Raw genomic sequence first — 12,277 nt, 5'->3', positions numbered from 1 at the left:
CACACACACACACACACACACCTGGGACTCACTGGCCTGCCAATCTACCTACCTGGGTGAGATCCAGGGAAGAGTGAGACTCTCATTTTTTTTAAAAAAAAGAAAGAAAGAAAGAAAGAAAGAAAGAAAGAAAGAAAGAAAGAAAGAAAGAAAACTAAGGTGGAGATCTGGGGAGATGGTTCAGTGGGTAAAGCCACTTGACACGCAAGCATGAGGACCTGAGTTTGAACCCCCAGAACCCATGTAAAAGACAAGGACAGTATCTCAAGCAACTGTAGTCCCCGAGTTCCTATGGGGAGATGAGAGACAGGGACCGGAGAATCCCCAGAAGCTTATAGATCCCCAGAAGCTCACAGGAAGCTAGGCTGACGTGCCCAGAGTGGAAGGTGAGGACCAATACCCAAGGTAAGGGGGCAGCACATCTACACAGTCCAGAGCTAAGCAGATCTCAAACTCCATCCAGAGAACTGTTGTTTTCCCATAACTCAGGATATATCTCAGAATTCCCCAGCCGTGACCAGTCCAGGGAAGGCCTGTGGCCTCCAGCACTCCCTGCCAGAGGGCAGAGGGTCAGAGATGGACAGACATTCCATACCCTCCTTCACAGAGTCAGCCCTAGAGCCAAGAGCAGCCTGTCTGGCGATCCTCTGAAGAGATAACCGCCCCCCCCCCTGCCCGCCATCAGAGCACAGCACTGAGCGTATGACCGCCCAGATCCCTTTCCTCAGCCGTCACCCCCAGCACTCCAGACACCCATAGTCTTGACAGACGACACAAGACATCCCTAGGCCTGACAATAACAAGGAAGTCTGGGACGAGATGGGGAAGTCTTTCTGCTCCAAACACTAAAGGAGGCCTGCTGAAGATCACCTGGGAATAACTCACACCTCTTCCTGTCCCCTCATCTCCCAGGGCATTTCACAGGCCTGGCCAACCTAGACAGCTTCTTCCTCTACTCTAGCCCTTGCTTATGAGTGAGGGGACCAGGGAAGAAAGATGATAGACTTCTTTTAAAAGTTCTTCTTGATGCTGGTATAGTGGCATATCCCTTTAACCCCAGCCCTTGAGGGGTACAGAGGCAGGTGGACCTCTGTGTCTGAGGTCAAATTGGGCTATACAACAAGTTCCAGGCCAGCCAGGGTTATATAGAGACCCTTTATAAAGGAAACATAGGGGTTTTTTTCTCTTTGTTTCATTAATTTATGGTTTCTGTGTGTGTGTGTGTGTGTGTGTGTGTGTGTGTGTGTGTGTGTGCACGCACACCTGTGCGTGTACCTTGTTACCATGTATGGGGGTCAGAGGACAACTGGCAGGAGTTGGTTCTCTCCTTCCACCATGTGGGATTGAACTCAGGCTTAGTGAAATGTCTTAGCCTGATCTTGAACCTGGTCTTCCTGTCTCTAACTCCTAGTGTTGGGAATCAACCCAGGACTTCATGTATGCTAGGAAAGCGCTCTACCAACTACATCCCTAGCCCATGCACCCAAGTCCTGTGAACTTTAGTACCCTCATCTGTAAAACAAGTCCAGCGCCGGCTGCTATAAAAGGCAATGCCTGCAGGAGAGTCTGTTATACACAAGCTACTTCCTGCCCATCACTGGGTCTTTGCGGAATGTCTGCACTATTTCAAGCTCTAGCCAGGTCTGGGGTAAAGAGGGGCTTCCTGGGCAGCAAGCACAGTCTCTAAAGTTCCAATGGGAGTTTCCTTTACCAGCAGCTTCCACCCCTGGGAAGATTTGGCCTGTCTCCCTAGCCACATGAGCATCGGAGGTCACCAGGCTGCACACGGTTAACAGGGCTTGACACAAAGACAGCCCTATTTCTCATTGTGAGAATACTGGGAAATTAACACGCTGCCTTGGACAGCCATACACAGCTGCATTTTCACTGTCAGAAATATATATTCCAGAAGCTGAGGATGTGGTTCAGTTGACAGAGAGCTTGCCTCGCGTGCAAGGGAGCTGTGGGCTGGATCTTTAGACCTGCATAATACTGGGTAGGGTGGCTCAGTCCTGTGATCCTAGCACTCAGGAAGTGGAGACAGGAGGATCAAGGTCAGCACCAGCTGCACAGCAAGCTGGAGACCCAACTGAGCTACATAAAACCTTGTCTGCAAAGGAAGAAGAAATGCAGGAAGGAGAAGAGAGCAGAGAAGTGGGACAGGGCAAGGGAACATATTCCTATCCGAATCTCCAAATCCATCCAAAACCTGCCTTCTAGAAACCTTAGTTATATGCCTCTGGGCCAGCAGCTCCATCTCTTTTTACCAAGAACACTTCAAATAGGTCCTACCTGTCACAACAGAGAAATGGCATGAGGTAGGAACCAGAAGTCAGGAGCTCCATTAACATGTGTATGCACATTCCTGGGGTCTTGCCGGAACCTAAGCTTCTGTATAGGGCCCACATCCCTCCTTAGGCCTTGGTAGTGTTGTTTGTTATATCCACCCTGAGGTCACTTTCAGTCCCTCACCACCTGTACCCTGTCATCACAGTTCACAGCAGACACAACCAAAGTTGACCAGAGAGGGCCCCATTCCAACTGACTGCATGCAGGTGAACCACAGGCAATGGGAACCTGAGCAATGGGATCACCTAGGCCCATGCTTGTCTGTGCTGGGCCCGCAAAGAAGAACCCGCATATGACAGGTGATTTGCAGATAGCCACAGACGACAGATAGCAGCTGAGTCAGCATGGCCTCCCCAGTACCTTCCCTCTGTCTCTGTTCTCTGCCAAAGATGACGTGCACACATAGGCATGCATGCTAGTGTTCCTATGAGTGTGGAGGTCAGAGGCTGAGGCCAAATGTTTTCTTCTCAACCTTGTATTTTAGACAGGCTCACTTACAGTTCAGCTCTCAGAGATCTGCTTGTCTCTATCTCCCTGGTGCTGGGATGACAGACAAGAGGCCAGCTCTCTTTTGAAAGATGGTTTCTGGAATCTGAACTCTGGTCCTTCTGCTTACATGAAGCACCATATACACTGAGCTGTTTCTTTAGCCCCACAAAGACATTTTCAGGGCTCAGTCCTTTCACTCCCCTTCAAACTTCTCTGTCATTGGCAGGAAATTCAGAAAAACCTGAGTGATGTCGGCCCCAGGATGGCTTCCCTTCCTGTGCTACCAGATCCTCATCCTGCCCATCCGTGACTGTAGTTCCCTGGCCCTCCTCCCCCACACTTCATCCTCCACCTACTCCTCTGGGGACACGTGCTCCTTAATGCCAATGACCCTATGTCCACTGTCCCGTTCTTCTCAGGTTATCTTCTAGCCAGATGACCCTGAGGCAACATGTATAGGAGCCATGTCCTCTGGTATCTCTCCTCTGGGACTCCCAGAATCCTCCTAACCCCAGGTTAACCCCCGAGCTACTATGGGGACCACCCCAAACCCTGCTGTCTCCATCTACCTTCTCGCCCTTGTCTAGTTTCTAGAGAATCAGGCAGTTGCTGCTTTAGAGTCTGTCTACCCTGTGCTGGAATCACAACCATATTTTGGTAGTGATGTCCTTGACCACTAGCCCAGGTTTGTGCTTCTCTAAGGTGACACTAAAGTCACCTATCCCGTAGCTGAGGAGGTGGTTCCATTGTTGGGGTGCTTGCCTGACATTTCCAAAGCCCTGGGTTCAGTCCTCAGCATGAAACACGTGAAACCAAGGCTGTAATCCCACTACCTGGGAGATGGAGGCTGGATCCTCCTTGGCTGCATTGAGACAGAGTTAGCCTGGGACACACAAGACTGTCTCACAAAATAAAATAGCCTCGGTCTGAAAGCTACCAAAGGGACAGCATGGAACTATTGGTCTCTGGTGTCTATCTTTGGTTCCTTAACCTACCCAAGCGTTCAAACCTCAGACTTTATCAAAACCAGCTCCAACAAGTGGCGCCTGCTTCCCCACCTTGGCTCCAACCCAGCCCTGTTCCTGTGCCTTGGGTAGCCAGCCTGTCGGAAGGACCAGGAGGGGTTTCCAGGCAAGTACTCCAGGCAAGTACTGGCTTTTCCGGCCATTGTTGTTGGCAACCCCTCCCCACCCCTGTCTCTCACCATTTACTTGAGCTCTTTGCAAGCCTTGCTTGGCCAGAGAGGGGAGCTGCAGGTACAGCCCCCACCAAGCTAGACACACACACACACACACACACACCACCACCACCACCACCACACCACACCGCCCCCATCCTGCCATTAGCCTCCTCCCCCTTGGTAAGGCACAGCAAAGAGAAACTCCTCCGCAGGACAGGAACTCAAGTTACTGGGTGGATTGCCAAAGGGCAGCAGTGTTAGATCTGAACAGAAAGGATATTGTCCCTGCTAGGCAGTCAGCTCCCAGAAAGCAGGGCCAGAGGAGGGCTCCGAGCCTGGGCAGGTCCCAAAACAGGGCTGAGTTCTAATCTCTTCCCAGAGGAGGGCTCCGAGCCTGGGCAGGTCCCAAAACAGGGCTGAGTTCTAATCCCTTCCTATATAGTGGGGAGCCTGAGCTCCTGAGCACACTGTGGTGGGGTGTGTGGGGAGCAAGGAGTATGAGCCAAGCCAATCCTTGGAATGGTTAAGAAATTGATGGCTGCCAGGAGGTGGTGGCACACACCCTTAATCCCAGCACTTGGAGGCAGAGGTAGGCGGATCTCTGTGAGTTCGAGGCCAGCCTGGTCTACAAGAGCTGGACAGACTCCAAAGCTACAGAGAAACCCTGTCTCGAAAAACCAAACCAAAACAAAACAAAACAAAAAACAACAATATAAAGCTAGTTTCAGGATAGGCATCAAAGCTACACTAAGAGACCCTGGCTCCAAAAAACAAAAAATAAAAACAAAAAAGAAAGAAGAAAGAAATTAACGGCCAAGCAGGTGTATGCCTTTAATTCTAGCCCCCGGGAGGCTGAGACAGAAAGTTCAAGGCCAGCCTGATCTACCTTGCAAGTTCCAGGCCAGTCAGGGCCACAAAATGAAACCCTGTCTAAAAGTTGAAGAATAAGAAGGAGAAGAAATAGCAATAAAAGAAAGCAGCCGCGGGCCCCCACACACGTTCATGTGCCACCCTGCTTCCTTCTCTGAGAGCTTGCCGCACGACTGCCAGCTTCAGAGTCCAAACCCTGGGCTCCTGTCCCCTAGGACCTTGGCCAATGGAGAACTAAGTGTCCATGCCTGAGAATGGAACAGCTGGGAACGCACTTGCTTGGCGAGTGTGAGGACCTGAGTTCAGACCTCCAAAACCAGTTTAAAAAGCTGAGTGCCGTGGGTAGCCACCTGGACTCCCATAGTGGTGACATGGGGTGGGGGGTGCCAAAGCAAAGCAAGGCAGAGCTCTGGAAGCTCCCTGGCCAGCTGTCCTGGGTAATGTGGGGAACTTGCAGGCAAATAAGAGACCCAGCTAAAAAAAATAAAATAAAAGAACAAAGGAACAAAAGGAAGGAAGAAAGAAAGGAAGAAAAAAAGAAAAGAAAGAAAGAAAAAAAAGGGAAAAGGTATCTGAGAAATTGAAATTGAGGAATAACATCCAAGGTTGCCCTCTGACTGCCATACATGGTCCATGTTCCATGTTCCATGTACCATGCACACTCACCCCGTATATTCAGCTGCCCATGGGCGCACACACACAAAAGAGCCAAGCATTCTAAAAAGAAGCCCACATTGCCAACATTTAGAGAAATCCTCATGACTTTTACTTGACACCCAAAGACAACTGCAGCCACTGCTGCCTGAGCTACCACTGTAGTCACTAAGACAGAGGCAGAGCAGGGAACCCAGTAAGATCAGAGAGCAAGAGTAGCATCTTCCCAAGCCGTCCATCCTACGGACACATTAGCCACTGCCCTTGACTACCTAGGGTCCTCAGACCACTGAGACCAGGGCGAGCCTTCTGCACTCAGGTGCCAAGAACACACATCAGCAAATCCAGAGGCAGAGTACTCATTAACAAGCCCTGCCCAGAACACCATCTGTAAGGGCAGCCAACTCCAAAGTTGCCCAACAATGATTGATTCAACAAATATTTTTAAAGGCCATGTAGAGGCTGAGTCCAAAGAAGACAAAGGGCTCCAGATGCCCGCATGCCCACTCTTTGATGTGGATAGCTGCAGACAGACAGAGGCTTAGGCAGAGAGTTTTGGTAGGCAGCATTAATTGCATGCCTCTCCCATACAGAGTCTTAAATGCTAGAGTCCAGAACTCTCGACAATGTGCCATTTAAAGACACATGGACGTGGTGGTGCATAGCTGTAGTCCCAGCCCTCCAGAGGGAGAAGCAGGAAAATCAGAAGTTCAAGGTTGCTATTGTCAACTACATATTGGATAGGAGGCCAGCCTGTTTTTGATATCTATATTTATTTATTTATTGTGTGTGTGTGTGTGTGTGTGTGTGTGTGTGTGTGTGTGTGTGTGGTCCTGGTAAGATCAGAAAGGGTGAATACAACCGAAGATGACCAATGGCGGATCTGCAGAAGCAACCCCTCTATGCCTACCTTATGACAGTCTTCCTCTTTCATGTAATGGCAATTGTGTGCTCCCTGCAATAAAACATGCAACCAAAGCCATACCATCTGAAAGCGGAACATCCTTGGGGGGAAATCCCAAGGAAGCCATCTTCCTCTGTATGATATGAGGTGGTACGCCTCCTTCATAAACGGAGTGTACCATGCAAGTATGGGAATGCTCCTCACCCCCAAGATCAGATGAATCAGAAAATGGACTTTGGTTACTGGAAATGTGAGATAGAATCGTAGCAGACTGGGGTAGTTGCTACATGGCTCTGTGTGTGTGTGTGTGTGTGTGTGTGTGTGTGTGTGTGTGTATGTTAAGCATGTGATCTTCCCAGAAAAAAAAAAAGACCCATATAAGGGAGGAGTCCTTTTAAAGGGAATGAAGTTACAATAAACATGAACAAGTTTGCACCCCACCCCACTCACCCTCCCTCCTACCTCATCCACTCTCCCCCGCCCATGCCTTCTTCTGCCCCCATTCTGGGTCGCTTTTAAGGGATGTGGTAGGAAACAAAACGGAGTGAGCTGCACCTGGCTTGGCTGTCTGACTACTGACGCAATGACCCCCCAAGAAATCAGAATTGCCCCAGGACTCTCATCGTGGGGGAGAAAGATGCTGAAGCCTGTGGCAAGCCGGAAGAGGGGCTTGTCCCAAGGACTGCAGAAGAGGCTGGAGCTGAGACCGTGATAGGCCAGGGATGGGCAGCACCACACCCTGACCAGGACCTCTTGTCCATTGTTCATGCTTTCCTCTGCCTTCTTTTATTTTATTTTATTTTTCTTGAGACAGGGTTTCTCTGTGGTTTTGGAGCCTGTCCTGGAACTAGCTCTTGTAGACCAGGCTGGTCTCGAACTCACAAAGAACTCACCTGCCTCTGCCTCCCAAGTGCTGGGACTAAAGGCGTACACCACCACCGCCTGGCCTCTGCCTTCTTTTAAAGCTGAACTGCACATCAGGACCCTAAAGATGAATTGGGGTAGGAGACAACTTAGGCAGTCACGGGACCCCTGCTTCTCTTCCCAATGCGACCACATTGAATATACTTTCTCTGTCTTTCATTATTACTTGTCTGTTTAACTGGCTCATTGAGGAGATGGCAGACAGAGCCTAGGCCCTGACTCTAACAGCTCTGATGATAACATCTTGTCCACTCCACCTCCAGGACGCCCTGACCCTGACTCCCTGACTCCATCCTCTCGGCCTCCCTGGCTGCTGGCCTCCTGGCTGTCTCCTTACAGCCATCTCCCTGCACAGCACCAATGGGTGCATTTACAAAGGGTGCTATGCCAGGTCTTCTTTGGTGCTCCTCGCAGCCCTCCCTCTGTTCTTGCCTGCCACTACCCCCGGGAGAGGTAACCAGGAGGGTCCTGAGGGGTATGAGCCGAGAAGCTGTATCCTTGCAGCCTGGATCCAAGCAACATAAAGGACTGGTAGGGGTTCCAGGATCCAAGCCTGAAGACCTGGCCCACCTCACTGAGGCAATGGACACAGAACACATGACGTGGGGCTAAGGAACCCCCACAGCTCCTAGGACAAGAAGAGACTCGTCCACTCCAAAGTCTGAGTCAGATGGGTGTTCCTCCCAGAGAAGCCTGGCTAGGATCTCTGTGTGTACAAGGGACGGAAGCCAAGCCTGGGACCTGTGGTGGACACAGTGTCATTTCACAGCTACTTAAAACCCACAAACAGGGAATGCTTGAAGGCAAGACCTGAAGAGAGGCACCAAAATGTTCAAAGAGGGCATCACTGAGGGGCGGCACTGTGCTGTCCTGTGTCTAGGGGTTTCTCTGTTCTCTAGGACGAACAATGGTACCCAGGGCAGAAAAGAGATCGTTGTCCCCTGTGACCCCACGGCTAGCAGATCTCCCAATCTGTGCTCCCACCACCAAAAAATCTTCCTGAATTTTCTTCTTGTTGGCTGCCCATGACCGACCCGTCCAGAGGGGGTTGAGGGACCCAGTCTTAGCAGGTGCCTCATCTCTACTCTGGATCTCACTTCCAGTTTAAGATAAAGTTGGGTGTCTGACTCTGTGCCGGCTTTTCTCTCAAAGCTGAGGGCTGAGGATGGAAAGCCAAGAAATTAATTGGTAAGGATTTCTGCCAGGAACTGGGATGAGGCACTGAAGAGGACACAGAAGGGGCCACACCAGTCTGTGGGAAAAGCTTTACCACCTGGGGTGGGACGGGTCCTTGCAGTTTTCACGCTGGGGAGTACCCAGAGCTGAGGCTGGGAAGGACGCACTAGGAAGCAGGAGGGCAGGGCGGGTCTCACTTCATGACAGACTACGTAGTGTTTGCAAACGCAGGGCTACCTCAGGACTCCCAGGCACAGCATAGGTGGTCGGCAGCAGAGTGTCCCTGAGGCAGAAGACTGTCCTGTGCCTCAAGGGATCTTCAGGACACTAGCTCACACTACTGGGCGTTGCCCTGACTCTCAGGATCCTTAACTAAAGATTGCAAAAAGGCACAGGGCTCCCCAGGAACCCCAGTGTAGCAATGCATAGTGCAAAAAGGCGCTCCTGCCAACTCCAGGCTAGAAGAGAGCCCTGGTCCTCAGGAACCAGCCTTTCCGGTCCAGCTTTGACCCACACACTTATACCCAGCCATATTCCAGAAGTAACTGCAAAGCCAACACTGGCTGGACTCTTGTGGGCACGTGACCCACCTCGGGAACCTCTGGAACCCGGATTATCTTATCTGTGGAAAGGTACCAAGGGACCTCCTGAGTGTCTTGCCCTGGGTAGACTAGAGGGATATTCCCTGCTTCTCACAGAGCCCTGCACTTTGGGTTAAGAGACAGTTCCCCCACAGACCCCTAAACACCCTTTTACACAACCACACACACACATACACACACACGCACACACACCCTGTTTTACAGAGGAGGCAATGGAAGGATCTAGAATGACTATCACCCAGGATCACACACAGAGAGGTGCCAGGAAAGTTTACGGTTCTCAGCCACATTTCAATGCTTTCATCTTTAGTTGGCTGTGACCTTGGACAAGTTCCTGGTCTGGGTCACCCTGAGGGAATCACTGGCGTTAGAACTACACCTGCTATTGCCCACACACCCCCTCCCCTATTCGCTGCTCTCAGTCCCAGGGGGTTGCAGCTTAGGAGCAGCGGGACCGCGGGACTTCCCGCTACCACGGTCCACACTCCCGCATCTGTCCCAGCCCATGTCATCCTCCACCCGTAACCTAAGACATCTGTTACCTTCCCGTCATGGTGGCCACGCGCCTGGCAGCCTAGCACCGGTTGGCAATCCACTGGCTGTGTCCCCGACAGAGGAGTCACGGTCCCGCTGAGAGAGGAACACACCCAAACCGCGAGTGCGGCTCCGCCCAGCCGGCAGCAGGGATGAGGGGTGCAGGGGACAGTCTCAAAGGGGCACGGGGGATGCCGGTGCTAGCGTCAACCCTGGAAATTCTAGAAACTGACACTAGAGACACCCAACTTGAGTGGGTCGGTCACGTCCTCTCCAACCCGGACTCCGTTGCCACCTCCCGGATTCCGGGCATACTTTTCCTTTTAAAGGGAATGAAGTTATAATAAACAAGCACAAGTTCGCACCCTACCCCACCCCCATTCACCCTCCCTCCCACCTCATCCACCCTCCCCCACCCTCATCCCGAGGCACTTTTAAGGGACTTGGTAGGAAAGCAAAACAGAGAGTCGGTGCGCGTGCGCATGCACTTCCTTGGCGTTCCCACTGCTGCCCCAAGCAGAAAAAAAAAAATCGGATTTATGCCTCCAAGACATTTCTGGGCACCAGCTGCCTCCCGGGGCACTAAGGGACTCTGTTAGTCCCTTACCCTATTAGAGAGGGCAAGGTCCATCTTTCTTGCATGGTGAGCTTAATCTGCCCTTAAAACCTAACACCAATGCTTTCCTGAGAAACGCACAATTTATTTATTTATTTATTTTATTTAATTAATTTTTGACAAGGTTTCATGTAATCCGTGTGGTCCTCAAGCTCCCATTTATGTTGCTAAGAATGACGGGGGCTCCTCTTACCACTGTCTCCCACCACGGGGATTACAGAAACAGACTCGGTTTATATAATGAAGGAGGATGGAGCCCAGGGTGCTGGGCACGCTAACTAAGCACTCCACCCACTGAGCCAGCCAAATGGTAGGCGGTATAGACTCCTGCCTATAGTGAAACACTGCTGATAAATCAAGAAAGATTTTATATCTGATGATATAAAAGCATTTAGGAAGTCATTTTCTCCTCACTTGCTGAGAAAAACCTGTTCTCATGCAGCTGATGTCACCAAAGAGTGGAATCTACAGTTGTTGTTTTTATTACTTTTTTGCGCGTGTCTTGGCCCTTCCTGTCAAGTTGTAATTTGTGGATTGGTTAAACACAAAGTGTGAAAGATTCTGCGGTCGGGAGAAATGTTTCCACAATTTTCAACACAGAACAGGCGTGCAGGGCTGAGCAGAAATCGCCTGCTGAGCGGTTTAATCAAGCATAGAGGTGGGGGTGGGGCAAAGAGAACTGAAAGTCTGAAAGTCAAAGGCAGGGGGGGGGGGCTGGGGGGGCTGGGAAGGTGGTTCATGGAGCAAGCGTGAGGACTGGGGTTCAAATCTCCACTACGTAAAAACATTAGAATTGGTTGGTCCTACATGCTTGAACCCCCAGTGCTGTTGAAGGCAGAGGCAGAAGGACCGGTGGGGCTCACTGGTTGCCAGTCTAGCTCTGGGCTCAGTAAGAGACCCTGTATCAAAGGAAGATGGTGGGGAATGATTCCGGAGAACACTCAGTGTCTTCCCCTGGCCTCTGTGTGCATTTACCTGCCCTTCTACCTCCCAGTTAGCATACACCACACACACTCACACAGGGACATTGTATGGCTGTCATACGGTTATAGACATGCAGGGATCTGCTTATGGATCTAAGATCATTTGTTTACCTGCTACTCAAATGAAGTTGCTTAGTAACACTAGAGATGCAGAGCATCCAGAAAGACCAGCCCCTACCATGGAGGTGTAGCATTCTCACTAATGGCTACCGGGCACATCCTGCAAAGAATGCATGTTGCCTTGAGCCAGCAGGCAAAGGGGTCAGGCACTGCATCTTTTGCAACTGTTAGCATTTGCTGGAGATATGGATGTAGGCATGACAGGTGTTATTTTGGCACATGCATGCGTACATGGTATGGGTGGGTGTGGGACTGGAGGGGGCTTTCCTGACAGTGGTGGGGTATGACAGCGGGGCAGGTGGGTGAGGGATGTCTAGGCTGTGGGACTGTGGTTTGTGTTGGGAAACCGAAGCAAGGGATGAACTAAGAACTCTACCATAGGTGTGGGAAGTTTGATTCCGGTACAAGTTCAACCTCAGGGTTAGAAGGGTCCCTGAGGACGTCCTTGTGAGTAGAGAACCTTCCATGAGAAGGGAAGGAGCAGAAGTTGTCCAGGCTGAATAGGGCAGTCCTGGTAAGAAGGAGTGGCTGAGGAGACAGCTTGGTCAGTAAAGTTCATATCCTCTAAGCATGAGGCCAGAAGCAACTTTTAAAACACAGAAGCCAGGTGTGGTGGTTCGTGAGTTTGTAATCCTAATACAGGGGAAGCTTGGTGGCCAGCCAACATAGCCTGTTTGATGAGCTCTTAGCCAGTGAGAGTCCTGTCTTTGAAAAAACAAGGCAGACAGCACCTTAGGGACAACAGCTAAAGTTGACACTCTAGCCTCCACACATGCACGCGCACACATGCACCTGCATCCACATACACACATGCACCTGCATCCACACACACGCACCTGCATCCACACACACATGCACCTGCATCCACACACACAT

General features: G+C 50.9%; 1 protein-coding gene across 3 annotated transcripts in view; it reads right to left on the bottom strand.

Annotated features, from left to right (window-relative positions):
* The window catches only part of Lims2 (LIM zinc finger domain containing 2), a 37,272-nt gene that overhangs the window by 18,599 nt on the left and 6,396 nt on the right, over positions 1 to 12,277 (bottom strand). Inside the window, exon 1 of one of the 3 annotated variants that reach the window (XM_005355862.3) lies at positions 9,691 to 9,959. The exons of the other annotated variants lie outside the window; for them this stretch is intronic. Within the exon in view, the coding sequence (XP_005355919.1) occupies positions 9,691 to 9,701 (11 nt within the window). The 5' untranslated portion in view covers positions 9,702 to 9,959. Of the gene's footprint in view, positions 1 to 9,690; positions 9,960 to 12,277 lie in introns of those variants that run through there. 3 annotated transcript variants of the gene reach the window in all.

The sequence above is a fragment of the Microtus ochrogaster genome, chromosome 18, assembly GCF_000317375.1.
Source record: "Microtus ochrogaster isolate Prairie Vole_2 chromosome 18, MicOch1.0, whole genome shotgun sequence".
Classification (NCBI taxonomy): domain Eukaryota; kingdom Metazoa; phylum Chordata; class Mammalia; order Rodentia; family Cricetidae; genus Microtus; species Microtus ochrogaster.
This window is presented reverse-complemented; position numbering and strand designations above follow the sequence as displayed.